This window comes from Alosa sapidissima, chromosome 11 (assembly GCF_018492685.1).
Source record: "Alosa sapidissima isolate fAloSap1 chromosome 11, fAloSap1.pri, whole genome shotgun sequence".
NCBI classification, from domain to species: domain Eukaryota; kingdom Metazoa; phylum Chordata; class Actinopteri; order Clupeiformes; family Clupeidae; genus Alosa; species Alosa sapidissima.
Window position 1 is genome coordinate 23,401,598 of NC_055967.1, and position 16,145 is coordinate 23,417,742.

At 46.9% G+C, this 16,145-nt stretch overlaps 1 protein-coding gene across 2 annotated transcripts in view; it reads left to right on the plus strand.

Annotated features, from left to right (window-relative positions):
• Positions 1–16,145, plus strand: part of LOC121724062 (tyrosine-protein kinase CSK-like) — a 34,459-nt gene that overhangs the window by 14,358 nt on the left and 3,956 nt on the right. The window contains exons 2-8 of one of the 2 annotated variants that reach the window (XM_042110396.1): positions 6,978–7,087; positions 7,392–7,505; positions 7,928–8,043; positions 12,390–12,609; positions 15,334–15,427; positions 15,803–15,868; positions 16,011–16,110. In XM_042110396.1, coding sequence (XP_041966330.1) covers positions 7,073–7,087; positions 7,392–7,505; positions 7,928–8,043; positions 12,390–12,609; positions 15,334–15,427; positions 15,803–15,868; positions 16,011–16,110 — 725 coding nt within the window. In that variant the 5' untranslated portion in view covers positions 6,978–7,072. The remainder of the gene's footprint in view (positions 1–6,977; positions 7,088–7,391; positions 7,506–7,927; positions 8,044–12,389; positions 12,610–15,333; positions 15,428–15,802; positions 15,869–16,010; positions 16,111–16,145) is intronic. The other variant, XM_042110397.1, reaches the window with a different exon arrangement.

Below are 16,145 nucleotides of genomic sequence, written 5' to 3' on the forward strand. Positions count from 1 at the left end.
GTCCAGAGAAGAGTCCATGGTATAGGAGTGTGACTGCACAGGGTGGTGTAATGGAGCTCTTATGGTATTGGAGTGTGACTGCACAGGGTGGTGTAATGGAGCTCTTATGGACCCCTGAGTAGGGCTGGGAATCGCAGAATAATTCACAAATCAATACGGTCATAATACTTTGCCCACAATAATGATAATATTACGATTCAGCTATTCTGCAATATCCGATCGATACATTGCAAAAGATTGATCTATATAAGAAAAAAAAACTGAAATTATCTATTTATTCACTGCATTTCACCAAAGATTTGAAACAGTGTACAAATTGAGCTGTTTAGATTAGCGCCTCTTAAAAATCTACAGATCTTTTCTGAGCAAAAATATACCTCTCTCGAAATAATAACAAACAGATTTCTTTCTTTTTAAGATAAATATTTTTTCTAGACACATTTCTGTGTTTATGCTTATGTTTATGCATTCATGAATTCAATATTTTAGTAACAATATTGATATTTGGTTGCAGCATATTAGTAACTTGTTGCAAAAAGAAGTTATTATGATAAAGTAAGGGGACTGTCTGTGTAGGGGCCTGTGGCTGTGTCTGCAGGCCTGTTGGAGCATCAGCATGGACTGAGTTGAGCGCTGTGACGGACCACTGCTCCTTAGCCCTGCTAATCAGCATGGACGCAGTGGAGCGCTATAACTGACCACTGCTCCTTAGCCCTGCTAACCAGCATGGATGCAGTGGAGCGCTGTGATTGACCACTGCTCCTTAGCCCTGCTAATCAGCATGGACGCAGTGGAGCGCTATAACTGACCACTGCTCCTTAGCCCTGCTAACCAGCATGGACGCGGTGGAGTGCTGTGATTGACCACTGCTCCTTAGCCCTGCTGCGGGGCATCAATGTGGGCAGACAGTCTATGTCTCGGCAGATAACACACAACTCTGAGTTCAGTACTGGCCCAGCCGCTGGTCATGTGATGCTCTTCATCCAGTGCAGTTGCCTCATTTCCTGGAAACAACGGAACGGAGAGGGGAGAACGGGGGGAGAGGGGAGAACAGGGGGAGAGGAGAGGGAGAGAGGGAGAGGAGATGGTGAGAGAGGGAAGGGGGGAGAGGGGGAGAGACTGATGAAGAGGTCTGTTGTGTGAGGCGTAGCTGTGTGAGCGCATTCCCGCCATACTGATATCATTTCATTTGGGGAATATGCCCAGGCGGCCCCGCCCCAAGCAGCCGCCGTCCCTTCAGCAGAGATCCACACACACACACACACACACACACACACACACACACACTCCCATCAGCTCATCCTGCAGCGTCTGACTGCTCACACACTCCCATCAGCTCATCCTGCAGCGTCTGACTGCACACACACAGACATTCATTCAGCACCATTTAAACGGATGGCAGTCTGGGTCTGACCGCTGGAAAACAGCCACTGATTTAAAGAGACTGATGCAGCACATGAGTTTCATGTTTTGTGTTCTGTTTGTTGTGTTCTCTTGTTTAGTGTTGTGTGTTTTGTGTTCCGTTTGTTATTTGTTGCGTTCTCTTGTTTAGTGTTGTGTGTTTTGTGTCCCGTTTGTTGTTTGTTGTGTTCTCTTGTTTAGTGTCATGTGTTTTGTGTTCCGTTTGTTGTGTTCTCTTGTTTAGTGTTGTGTGTTTTGTGTTCTTGTTTATTGTGTTCAGAGTGTAGTTGTTCTGTTTGTTATTTATTGTGGTGTGTGTTGTGTGAGTTGTGTTCCGTGTTGTCCATGTGTTGTATTTTCTGTCGTGCCGTTGTATGTCATTGAGGGGCCATGTGTTTTGGCTGAGGCCTTGTTATGGCATAACCTTATGTTTTGCCTTCTGTTCTCCCTGCTGTTGCTGTGTGTCTGTGTGTCTCTCTCTCTCTCTCTGTGTGGGTCCATGTCCAGTTTCTGTTAAGGTCAAACCTCTTGTTTTTTGTCTCCCCATGTCCAAAACAAATCTCCTCTGTCTCTCACACGGCTCATCATAGCCACCCTGGGAGAGCTTTCTGATCTAACATAACCCCCCCTCATTCATATGGGGTGATTCCGATCCCAGCCCTCTGTCCTCAGTGCAAGCAGAGAGGCTGCTTTGGTACCGAAGCAGAGTGTTTCAGCTGCAGCTCTCTCACGGGTTCTCTTACTGGACGTGGCCGGCCCGCTGATGGCTGCATTGGGAGGAGAGGGAATCCTGCAGCTGCTGCTGTTCCCAGTGCTTCCCTGTTCTAAGCTCAGACTTGCCCCGGCTCAGTGTGGCCCACCGCAAGGCATGATGGGATTGCCTGTACTCCTCTCTTTGTTTTGTTGTGCTGTTTGTCCTTGCTCTTATACAAACACACTCACACTCACTCCCACACACACACACACGCATGCATAGTCACAGCAGCACTAATACTAAAAGGATGTAATTTCGTAATCTGTTGAATTGTGCGCTTTCTTAGGTGCTCCACAGACAGTATGTCAGCACCGACACTAGTTCACCTTTGACCCCTGGCCTCTGTGAGTGAGTGAGTGAGTAACTCTGGACGGTGGTCCGGTCCGACCTGCCCAGAGTAGCCTAGACGGAGGCTGGCGGTCAGGAAGTGTGTGTGTTTGTAGAAGGAAGTGTGTTGAGTCAGACACACACACAGGGTCCAGCGCTCTGGGAATACACTCTGTCGCAGGTGCTGCTGGTCTGCGGTAGCGTACCTCTGACCGCCGGGCGATGCAGGAAGTGCAGGACTTCCCTCTACGGGTCACCAGTGTGAGGGCAGCTGCTGCTCACGCAGCGGGCAGATCTGTTCCTACGTCGACCCCCCCCACCCCCCTCCTTTTGCTCATTCCCTGTTTCCCTCTCTCTCTCTCTCTCTCTCTCTCTCTCATTCACTCTGTCTCATTCTCTCTCTCTCTCTCTCTCATTCACTCTGTCTCATTCTCTCTCCCTCTCTCTCTCATTCACTCTGTCTCTCATTCTCTCTCCCTCTCTCTCATTCTCTCTCTCATTCACTCTGTCTCTCATTCTCTCTCCCTCTCTCTCTCATTCACTCTGTCTCTCATTCTCTCTCCCTCTCTCTCATTCTCTCTCTCATTCACTCTGTCTCTCCCTCTCTCTCATTCACTCTGTCTCTCCCTCTCTCTCTCATTCACTCTGTCTCTCATTCTCTCTCCTTCTCTCTCTCATTCACTCTGTCTCTCATTCTCTCTCCCTCTCTCTCTCATTCACTCTGTCTCTCATTCTCTCTCCCTCTCTCTCATTCAATCTCTCATTCTTTCTCTCTCTCATTCACTCTGTCTCTCATTTTCTCTCCCTCTCTCTCTCATTCACTCTGTCTCTCATTCTCTCTCCCTCTCTCTCTCATTCACTCTCTCATTCTCTCTCCCTCTCTCTCCTATCCCAATTCACTTTCATTCCCTCTCTGTCTCTCTTTCCTCATCCCCCCCCCCTCTCTCTCTCTCTCTCTCTTTCTCTCTTTCTCTCTGTCTCCTTTTCCTGGAACAGAGTTGTGGCAGAGCAGAGTGCTCATAGAGAAACGGGCGTAGTAGTGATTACATCATCCACAGACCATGCCGCACATGACATCACTTCCTCCATGGAGAGGCTGCCATGGTAACTACGGTTTTGACCAAGTCTCCTCTGAGTTAGTCAGGAGTCTGAATGCAAAAGTCAGGACTGTGAAGATGATGGTGAAGATGATGGTGAAGATGAACACAACTCCTCCATTAATCCATGATGAATACTTTCCTCTCTTCAGTTCCGTCCGAGTCGAGTCTCTGTGTGTGTGTGTGTGTGTGTATTGTGATGTGAGCCATAGTCACCCTGGCTTCTGGGCTATTTTCTGTGTCTGTTGCAGCTGCTCAATCAGGCTGACTCTGTGTGTGTGTGTGTGTGTGTGTGTGTGTGTGTGTGTGTGTTGCTCAACCCTGCTAGCTATGTTTTTGTAGTTATCAGTTATCGTGTTAACTGTCGTTAAAGGAGGAAGCAGAGGAGGCTACGTGAGATCTGTCGGTTAACACACATGCATACACACACCAGGGGAGAACCCTTACAGTAAGACCCTGAGCAGAGATGGAAGTTGTCATAGAGAAGGCGGAGGACGGAGGAAGTTGTTAGTGGTGAGACCGCGCCTGGTGGTGTCGTCGCTGCTGCCATCGATGGGGCGGTTGATTAGTGGAAACTGGGCATCTGCTGCTCACTGCTGTGCTCCCACCGTCACCATGCTGCGGGACTCCTGCCACAGGGCACCACCTCGCTGGACAACCTGCCGCCTCTCAGCAGGCCAGAGCATGGTCCCTCACCAGACATCATGAGAGAATCACAGACTTTAGAACCTGGTCTCGGGATCACGTCTGGTGTCACAGACTTTTGAACCTGGTCTCTGGATCATTAGAACCTGGTCTCGGGATCATGTCTGGTGTCACAGACTTTAGAACCTGGTCTCGTGATCATTAGAACCTGGTCTCGGGATCATTTCTGGTGTCACAGACTTTAGAACCTGGTCTTGGGATCATGTCTGGTGTCACAGATTTTAGAACCTGGTGTCGTGATCATTAGAACCTAGTCTCGGGATCATGTCTGGTTTCACAGACTTTAGAACCTGGTGTCATGATCGTTAGAACCTGGTCTGGTAGTTTCAGCAGGTCATAGACTGAGTAGGACTCCAGAGTGTCCAGAGCTGCCTCAGACTGGATTGTAACAGCTTAGATCTGACTGCAGAACCGTATCCCCACCCAGGGAACCCTGCTGGTTCTGAACAGACCTGAGCTGGACTCCACTGGGTGGGTCTCATGGCGTGTGTGTGTGTGTGTGTGTGTGGAGGGTGTGTGTGTGGGCCGCTGCATCACTAACGTGGTCATGGAAACATGCCGGCTGAAAGTGAGAGCTCTATAAAAAGAGCCAGGCTCTCATTTCTGCTTTCTCAAGAACATCTCTCTCTCTGCCTCTCTCTCTCTCTCTCTTTCTTTTTTTTACACACACACACATACACATCCCTCTGACTGACTAAATGTAGCATACAATTGTCATGAGCGCTTGATCATTCTGTGGAATAAAAGCTTTTCATAGGCTCAGTATTTCTGCATAGATCTATGCATGCATTCAAACCAGCTGCACTGAGTGCAGTAGTTAGACGCTTTATGCACCTTGTCTACTTGTCTCTGTATGGTAACATTCATCCGAATCCTTACCACCATATATGATAAAGTTGACTGGCATTTACCAGATACTTTTATTCATGGGAGTTGAAACTGGGCCAACCGACTGTTAGGCAATGACTGCTCCACCCCCCACTCGTACTGTATACACACACGCTAGCTGGCCTACCTGCTTGTGTAGTAAGATCGTTGAAATTGATTCAGAATGCTGCAGCATGCCTGGTCTTCAATGAGCCAAAGAGGACACATGTAACTCCTCCTAGTTTCTCTCCACTGGCTCCCTATAGTGGCCAGAATGAAATGTAAATCTCTCACTGTGGCCTATATGACACTGACTGGATCTGTTCCCTGCTATCTTAATTCAACGATCAAGATGTATATCCCCAACTGCCCACTGCGGTCTTCTGATGAGCGTCTGTGTCGACCAGCCATAAACGCTAGGTCAAATTCAAGACTCTTTTCCTCAGTGGTTCCATGTTGGTGGAATAAGTTGCCCAGTGCTCTCTGTTCCTGTGATAGTTTTGGGTCTTTCAAGAGGGGTCTAAAGGCATATCTGTTCAACATGCACTTAGTTTATTAAGCGTTTCTTATGTGTTATGGTTTGTATATTATAGTATTTATTTATTTTCATTAGACATTGTTGTTTATTAGTGCTGTTCACCTTGGTGTAGTCTTACCAACTTTTTTAATTGTTTACTGTTACTATTTAAGTATTGTATTGTTGTTATTTGTATGTCGCTTTGGACAAAAGAATTTAGTGTGACATTCACTATTACCATTACACGAACTGATTAAGACACCCAGGCTACTTAAAATAGCCTTGATAAGCATGTCCAGTGGTGTGTGTGTGTACGTGTGTGTACGTGTGTGTGTGTGTACGTGTGTGTGTGTGAGGGTCGCCCTAGTTAACTGTGAACTCTCTCACCACCGCCTCCTCACCCTTCTACCCACTTCCTGCCCATGGAGCGGAAAATCAGCAGCAGCCTCTTTCCTTCTTCATATGCGGCTTGCTCTCTTCACTTCCTGTTCACGAGTTTACTGCAAGGCACTGGTGATGCTGTGCAGGGCAAGTGTGTGTGTGTCTGTGTGTGTGTGTGTTTGTATGTTATGCTATGCTATGCTATGCTATGCTATTTTATGCTATGTTGTGGTTATGGTTATGGTTATGGTATTTAGCAGATGCTTTTGTCCAAAGCGACATACATGACATAACAACAAAGTTACATTTAACAGTAAACAATTAAACATTTTTTTTATGCTATCTGTTGAAAGCACATTATTACCAGAAGGATTATCAGTTAACAAGTTATGCTATGTTATGTGTGTGTGGCCAGGTCACAGTCTTATCCAGTTATTAAAGAGTATCTAATTAGGATCTTTTCTCTACTTCTGTTGGGCCACTCATGGTTTTGTCTTTTCTCAATCACGGCACTTTATGGATGTAGGCCATGTGTGTGTGTGTGTGTGTCTGTCTATCTGTGTCTGTGTCTGTGTCTATCTGTCTGTCTGTCTGTGTGTGTGTGTGTATGCAGCAAATATTTACTTTTAATTTGTAGTATTTACTTACTCCTGTCACCAAATGGCCAATGGCCAGACTGTGTGTGATCAGGGCGTGTGTGTGTGTGCGTGTGTCTGTGTGTGTGTGATCAGGGCGTTTGTCCACCGCCTGGCTGCAGAATGTCTGCAGGATGATGAGGAGGCCCGGTTAGAGCAGGCCTTCACACACACACACACACAGACGCACACGCTCCCTGCTGCTCTGAATGGCCTGCACTTGAATGGACCTGCTCCTATAGTGCTCCTGGTGTGTTCTGAACATAGTGTGTTTCCTTCTGTGTGTATTTCAGCAGTGAGGCAGCAAGTCTGATGCTACCACGTCACTTCCTGTAAGTCTGTAAGAGGACACCCCCCCCCCCCACCCCACCCCACTCTCCATCTCAACATGTCCAGCCCACAGGTACGAGCACTTCTCTCTGCGTGTGTGCGTGTGCCAGTGTGTGTGCGTATTGATTTCCCAATTCTGTTCATCATATTTGTGTGTATGCAATATGTTCATGTAATGTGTGTGCATGTAATTGGGTTAATGTGTGTGTGTGCGTGTGTTGTGGGTGTGTATGCGTGCATGTGTGGTCATGGAGGCAATTCTCACACCAGACCTAACTTGCCTTTTCCCCTAACCCCCCCCTAACCCCCCACCCACGCACCCACACACCCACACACACACAAACACACACACACACCCCTGCCATCCCCTTCTGCAGGCAATATGGCCTCCGGGCACGGAGTGTGTGGCAAAGTACAACTTCAAGGGCACCACTGACCAGGACCTGCCCCTCTGCAAGGGAGACGTGCTGACCATCATCAGTGTAACCCGGGTAACAACCGCCTGACTCCCTAACGAGTGCGCTGCCTGTGTGTTTGGCTCTCAACTCTGAGGGATCGGAATGTTGATGCAGCTGTTTGTGATTTTGCTTGTGGGGATAAACAAACTCCTCACACACACACACTCACACTCACACTCTCTTTCACACACACACACAGATACACACACACACAATCTCACACACACACACCACTGCCCCCCTGCTGCCTTGGGGTCCCATGGGGGTCTGTTAGTGTGATTTACATACAGAGAGTCTTAGGTAGCATGTAATGAGTATTTGGCGAGCTGTACCTGGCCGGTGTGTCCATCTGAACTCCGCTGTTTGTGTGCGTGCGTTTGTTCGTTTGTTTGTGCGTGCGTTCGTGTGTGTGTGTGTGTGTGTGTGTGTGTGTGTGTGCATGCGTGTGTGTGCAGGACCCAAACTGGTACAAGGCCAAGAACACTGGTGGACAGGAGGGCACCATCCCAGCCAACTACGTCCAGAAGAGGGAGGGAGTCAAATCCGGAGGCAACAAACTTAGTCTTATGCCGTAAGTGCCGTGTGTGTGCCGTGTGTGTGCGTGTGTGTGTCTCTCTCAAACATACACACATGCTCCCACAGACAGAGACAGAGACTGTGAATGACAGTGATTGATTTACACTAAGTCCTACAGTAACTACATGCAGTGATTAACACCAAGTCCTAACTACTGTATTTTTCTGAACTAATAAGTCACACTTTTTTCAGTTTGGCTACCTGAGACTTATAGTCAGGTGCGACTTATATATCAAAATATATATAATTTAACATGTTAGTCAAAATGTTAGTCAGTATGAATTGACATGAACATGCATGAAAACATTTGAAAACAAAACTCAGCCATAGGTTATTTTGAGAATAATGACTTTCTCTTCAGCATTGTCCTAACCGTTAAAATGAGGCAGATATGACGAGGCATTGCAACAATGTTTACAGAGATACACTGTAAGGTTGGCTGCAAAGAATATGCAGACTGTTACGATTGCACATTATCTGTGCATTGTGAACACAAATCGCCCCCTGGGTTCTCTTTCACATGTTGTATTGTAGGCTAGCCTATTTTGTCCTACTTGATTTTCCATTGCCAGAAGAGAAGGCATGTCGTTTATTATTTAAAAAATAACTATTATCATTAGTCTGTAGGCTCATGATGGGTCTACAAACATTTGTAATTTGGCTACAAATTTGGTGTGTTCTAATGTTAATGTTCGGCTGAATTTCTTTTTAATTCAAGCTATTGATAGCCTAACTAATGAAGAATTAGCAAACTTTGGATTACATTGCTCATCATTTTTCATGATCTGCTAGGCTCCGTCGAACTCTTCTTGCATTTGTCACTTGTCATTTTAGACGTAGGGCATAGCAACAGTAACCAGGTAGGCCGGGCCCAGCACTGAGTTATAGAGTGTGAGTCTAAGTGTGATTGGCTGGCATGTTGACTGACAGTTCAAGAAGATATTTGCAATAACTTCAGAACAGAAATATATATATATTTCAGAAAAAAATATATTTATTAATCAAAATCATCACACCAATTTTGGGTTATGATAATTATTTCAACCTGATAATGAATGATGATGGAAATGAGCAACTACATAGCCCATAATCCAAAGCTGTAGCCTAAGGTCTGAGACTCCCAGAGAAGGTATAGTGTGAACAGGAAGGAAACTGAGGCCCCATCAGAGCTGAAGTGCACCAGAAAGAGATCCGAGTCCTCTTTCAAATAAACTCATAATGTGAATACAAAATGAGTCCCTTTGGCTTTGGTCCACTTTCTGGTCCCCTTTTAGTGGACTGAGTTTGGTTCTTTTAACAGGGACTATATGTGAAAACACCCTCAGTGATAGAATCAGTTGTTCTCAACATTCCAGTTGTTCACATTGTCGTCACTGTGCACAATGCGAAGCAGTGCTGTGCAGTGTGATGCAATGTGGCGTTTTGAACAGAACTTTTGTTGGACGCCCCGTCTAAATTTTCTTTCTGTCGCTCGCGTAGCTCTGCTATTTGGGGGAGGAATGAGGAATGTGATGCAATAGAGCATATTTAATGGATTCAGTGTGGACAGAGAGGATTCAATACTGCACAACAGTCGCTCGCTCGGATGCAGTTTGGATACCATGTCAGATACTACATGCTGGACTATTGTGTACTGACTGATCCCCTGGTGTGTCTGTGTGTGTGTGTGTGTGTGTGTGTGTGTGTGTGTGTGTGCGTCGGTCGTCCTGTGGGCTTGGGTCTGATTTGAATCGGCTCCTTTGAGGCCTGCTGGTTAAAATGGCTCCAGAAAACAAAGGCATTATCCAAATGCACTTTGAGGAAATGAGCCTGGCTGACGTCCCCTGGCACACACAGGCCTATCTGCCATCACAGCACTGCACACACACACACAGACACAGACCTGCACAGGACTGTACACACACACCTATCTTCCATCAGAGTGTCAGCCAGGAGAGTGGTCAGCTGCACAGGACCGCACACACACACACACAGACACACACACACACACACCTATCAGCCATCAGTGTCAGCCAGGAGAGTGGTCAGCTGCACAGGACCACACACACACACACACACACACACACACACACACACACACACATACACACTCATGCACACACATTCAGGCGTGCACACACACACCTATCTTCTATTGGAGCAGTTGGGAGGAGAGAGATTAGCAGCAATCTCTCACACACGGGGGTCTCGTGGCCTACTGGTTAGGGCTTCGGGCTTGTAACCGGAGGGTTGCCAGTTCGAACCCCAACCAGTAGGAACGACTGTATACTTGGCCGAGAAACCTGATTTACATTTTTACATTTACACCCACTGTGAGGTTGTTACTACACGTAGGCCTACACAGTTCCACAGGGGCTGTTACTACACACAGTCCTATACGGTTCCACAGCCGGTTCCACAGAGTCTGTTACTACACACAGGCCTATGCGGTTCCAATAGGGCTGTTACTACACATAGGTTCCACAGGGGCTGTTACTACACATAGGCCTACACGGTTCCACAATCGGCTTCACAATATATCTCCCTGTGCTTTAGAGTGACCTGCAGAAACTGCACAGTTTCCATCAGCAGTTCTGCTTTCTTTGAATGAAACCAGAGGCCTTGAAAGGCCACTTTATTCTCTGCAGCAGCCTGATGCTAATGCTGCACACACTGAAGCGCTGGCCCCTGGGGAGGTCAGTAGTGTGTGATGGGTTTCATCTTGCTGTTGGCAGGAGGTATTCAGGTGTAAATGAGTTGGTGTGTTGAGCTCAGGTTCCAGCCTGTGTCTACTGATCTGTGCTGGACTGGAAGGCTGCTGGTCGTGCGTATGCGTGCGTGAGTTCGTGCGTGCGCGTGCGTGCGTGCATGCGTGTGTGTGTGTCTGTGTCTGTGTTGGACTGGAACACTGGGGGTGTGTGTGCCTGCATGCAAGTGTGTGTGTGTCTGTGTCCAGTTGGACTGGAATGCTCTCGGCTCCAAACACACGTAATTGTGCCCTGAAAACCACAGTAGGGCGGACAGAGTGGAGTCTGTGACAGCCTGTAATTTCACTTCACTTTGTTCAAGACTAGTGTGTGTGTGTGTGTTAGACATATTTGAGTAAGTAAAGTGCATGTGTTGGTGCTTGTGGATGAGACCATTTCCTGCTCCGTTATCAAAGTGGGGGTGACTGGCGTGAGACGCAGCAGAATAGAGTTTGTCTGGTTAGATCCAAACCCACCAACAGAATAGAGTTTGTCTGGTTAGATCCAAACCCACCAACAGAATAGAGTTTGTCTGGTTAGATCCAAACCCACCAACAGGTTAGATCCAAACCCACCAACAGAATAGAGTTTGTCTGGTTAGATCCAAACCCACCAACAGGTTAGATCCAAACCCACCAACAGAATAGAGTTTGTCTGGTTAGATCCAAACCCACCAACAGAATAGAGTTTGTCTGATGAGATCCAAACCCACCAACAGAATATAGAGTTTGTCTGATGAGATCCAAACCCACCAACAGAATATAGAGTTTGTCTGATGAGCTTTAGCTACACAGTTCTGGTTTTACTGTCCAGTCTGTTTTTATGCAAAATAGATACCTACATTTAGTCCTACAGTACGGTCCTATGTCCAGCTGTCTGTGGTGTCCATGCTGTAGTGTAGCCTGTAGGGAAGCATTTAAATGGCTCTCAATTCAATGGAACACACATGATTCCTAATGAAATATATACATATCGCATACCTATACTGTATGCTAGCTCCTAAATTAATCCATTTCAGTGCTAAGAACAATAATGACTGACTGGACAATTGTTTGAGTGTGTTTGGACTGTGTTGTTAACCTTTCGTTTCCCCCTGAATGAAGACATTTCAGTGCTAATAACAGTAGCTTATAATAAGTGACCTAAACCAGAGACTTTCTTATGAGGAGACACAGCACTCAAAAAATCCTCCATAGAAATGCATGGGGTTAGTTTGTAACGCCAATATGGCAGTTGTCTACACATATCCCACCCCTTCCTCGGCAAAACGTTGACATGTGAATACATTGAGCCAATCATATGGTGTGTTGTGCAGACATCGTGCCAATCATGTGTTGTGAACTTGCTGCTGGAGCAAGGTTGGTGTCGTGAAGCCTTGCACACGCGCATTTCTGCCGAATAGGATGCCCGATGAGTACCCAAAAAGCGTTGCAATATGGCCGCCGAGTGGAGGGACTTGCCTAAAAGGACTTTGCCTAAACATCCTCTGACTTGCGTCGTTAACCCTTGGTGTCACCTGAATGAAGACATTTCATTGCTAATATCAATAGCTTATAATAAGTGTCCATGACCATGCTCTGACTTGCGTGAACCTTGGCGTTCTATGCGGTTCCAGATGGTTCCACGGGAAGATCACGCGGGAGCAGGCGGAGGGTCTGCTGCACCCACCGGAGACGGGGCTGTTCCTGGTGCGCGAGAGCACCAACTACCCCGGAGACTACACGCTCTGCGTCAGCTGCGATGGCAAGGTGGAGCACTACCGCATCATCTACCACAAGGGCAAGCTCAGTATCGACGAGGAGGAGTTCTTCGAGAACCTCATGCAGCTCGTCGAGGTGAGTGTGTCTGTGTCTGTGTCTGTGTCTGTGTCTGTGTCTGTGTCTGTGTCTGTCTATCTGTGTGTGTGACTTATTTTGTGTCTTGTGTCCTGTGCGTCCAGCAATGCCCATGGGGCGGAGAGGTGTGTGTGTGTGTGTGTGTGAACAGTGTCTGCAGTGTGGACCACACACATATAGTACGAACAGCAGTTCTGTTAATGTTGAATCTATGTCTGCATTTACTGTGGGGTTTTGTGTTTGTTAAAGCGTGCAGTTGTCATATCTATGTTAATGTGTACATTTATTACGTGCTGCGGGGTGTGAACATGCATCTTAGTGTGTGTGTGTGTGTGTGTGTGTGTGTGTGTGTAACGTCCTCCCCCTGAGCGTGTGCCTGCACCCCACTGCCAGAGAAGACGAAACAGGAAATGAGCTCGGAGGAGAGTGAGGGCCACTGGAGACTTGGCAGTTCTCTCCAGCGCAGTGCCATAAAAACACTGTGTGTGTGTGTGTGTGTGTGTGTGTGTGTGTGTGTGTGTGTGTGTGTGTGTGTGTGTGTGTGTGCGCGTGCATGTGTGCTCTAGGAGGGTTCCACTTTTAGAACGGCTCTATCTTTTTGTCTCAGACCGTCATATATGGGGCAACTTTTTGAGCAATGTTGCTGGGCAACCAAAGGAACTGGATCCATGTGTTCTGATTTCACGGGTCATGAAAATATGAAACTAACGAAAGTTCTCCAGAAAAACAGTGGTTGTCTGATACTAATGGAACGTGCCAGAACAACAGTACTCTGGATCATTGCCCAGAAACAGTGCTCAAAACGCTTTACAGGTTATGGTGTGTGAGTGTGTACAGTAAGGTTTACAGGGTGTGTGTGTGTTTCAAACAGGAAAAGATAAAGTGTGTGTGTGAGTGAGACAGAGAGAGGGTGTGTGTGTACTTTAGAGGTTTACAGTACTAGGGGGTGTGTATACTCTAGAGATTTACAGTGTGTGTGTGAGAAAGAGTAGGTGTGTAGTTTGTATACTGTAAGGTTTAGTGTGTGTGTGTGTGTATGTGTGTGTGAGCGAGAGAAATGTACTGTCACAGATAGAAAACAGAGACTTATCCTAACCAAGTACAAGTTACCAGTGACCACAAATTGGAAATTAAAACAACAAATCATGGCAACCAAAAGAACAGAGAATATGTGGTCAATACACAACAGGTGAGGTTGACACTTCCTCTTACAATGTACCTCCTTTACTTAAACAAGAAGTAAAAAAAAAACCCTCATTTTAATGAACTAAGTGATGCATCAAAAAAAATGAAAGATATTATTAGGAGTAAGGAGTATCAGGGGACATAAACATGATGACTGTAAAGGGTCACTGCATCAGAGCTCACTAAGTAGCTTCTGTGGAACAGAGAAGTGACCAGCTACTGCTACCGGCTTACAAGACTGCAGCCGTGTGTGTGTGTGAGAGAGAGAGAGAGAGATAAGTGTGTGTGTGTGAGAGAGAGAGAGATGAGTGTGTGTGTGTGAGAGAGAGAGCGAGAGAGAGCGAGATGAGTGTGTGTGTGTGAGAGAGAGATAAGAGTGTGTGTGAGAAAGAGAGAGAGAGATGAGTGTGGGTGTGTGAGACAGAGAGAGAGAGAGCACGAGAGAGCACGAGAGAGAGAGAGAGAGAGAGAGAGAGAGAGAGAGAGAGAGAGCTTGCAGCCATGTGTGTGTGTGTTTATGTGTGTGTGAGAGCGAGAGAGCTTGCTTGCAGGCGTGCAGCTAATGAGTGCATGCAGCAGTTCCTGGAACAGTTGGGTGAATAGGAAGTTGCAGAGTGGAAGAGTGAATAGCAGTTCCACATCACTTACTCCACAGACGCAGGCCTTTCACTGAAGCCACCATTCCCGCTGTGTGTGTGTGTGTGTCTGTGTGTGTCTGTGTCTGTGTGTGTGTGTGTGTGTGTGAAGCGGGCATGAGGGTAGAGTACAGTATGTATGTATGGACATGTTTTCACTTTAACTCTCAGTTGTGAACACTTATGGTGTTTCACTCTGTGTGTGTGTGAGAGATGCTTTCACCATCCCCAGCGTCCCCTCTCTCTCTTCCTCTCTCTGCCCGGTACTAAAGGTCAGGCTCATGTCTCGTCCTGTTTCGTTCTGAGTCTGATTCTCAGATCCCGATCAGTGCGCTCACTGGCCCTCCGCTCTCTTACACACACTTATGCAAACACACATTCTCTCTCAGTAGCAAACTCCTGGACACACTCTGACACAAGCGCCTAAACTCTTGCTCTGTGGTCAGCTTACTTCCTCTTGTAACATAACTCACATCTGTGATGTTGGAATGCCTTCTAGTGGACACTCTGTGTACTGCACTCTAAATCTCTCCACTGTAGTTGGTGAAGGGGCACACAACGTTCTCAGTAATTCTGCTGGACGCTTCTCATAACTGTGTGTGTGAAGTCCTCCTCTGTGTGTTTGGAGGGGGGGGGGGGGGTTCTACAGGAGAAGCACAAAAGAGTGTAGGGATTTGCCAGCTCATGGGATGCTGGTCTAAAAATGAGCCAATCACAAATGAGTAGTAAAAAACATGTTTTTGCTCGCGATGTGAAGAAATGAATTCAGTAGGCTGTTACGGAACGATTGGAGCGAGAGTCTTTGTGGTAGGTGTGTTTTGGAACCAGAGCGTAGTGGCCGGCATCGGCCAGGGTTGTGATGCTGATGGTCTTTAACCCCCCGTCTCTCTCTCTCTGTCCGCAGCACTACACCAAAGATGCTGATGGCCTGTGCACCAAACTTATCAAGCCCAAGCTGGAGGAAGGGACCGTAGCTGCCCAGGACGAGTTCTCCCGCAGTAAGACTCCTTCAGCACTACAGATGTGTGTGTGTGTGTTTGTGTGTGTGTGTGTGTGTGTGTTTGTTTGTATGATGTGTGTAAAATTAAAAAAAAAAAAATGTGCGATGTGTGTAAAATGTAAAAAAATCGTGGCTGCCCAGGACGAGTTTTCCCGCAGTAAGACTCTTTACACACCTAATATGTGTGTGCGAGTTTGTAAGTGTGTGTGTGTGTGTGTGTGTGTCTAAAATGCAGAATAGTCTCCCCTGGGCAGTTTTGGTCATGTATCACCATGGTAATGTGTAGAGGAAGATGAAGGGGACAAAAGAGCACTATTAAGATGGTTGCCATGGCAAAGAGCTCCTGCTTTTATTTCTGTTTTCTGTCCTCCAGGTGGATGGTCCCTGAACAGGAAAGAGCTGAAGCTCCACCAAACGATAGGAAAGGGAGAGTTTGGAGGTAGGTGTGTGACCACCTGTGTGTGTGTGTGTGTGTGTGTGTGTGTGTTTCAGTATGCGTGTGTGTGTGTGTGTGTGTGTTTCAGTATGTGTGTGTGTGTGTGTGTGTGTGTGTGTGTTGACTATGTACTGTACTCTTCCAGATGTGATGGAGGGAGAATACAGAGGATCGAGAGTAGCGGTGAAGTGCATCAAACATGACGCCACTGCACAGGCCTTCGTAGCGGAGGCTTCCATCATGACGTAAGCTCCTGCCTCCTCACACACAGACACGCACA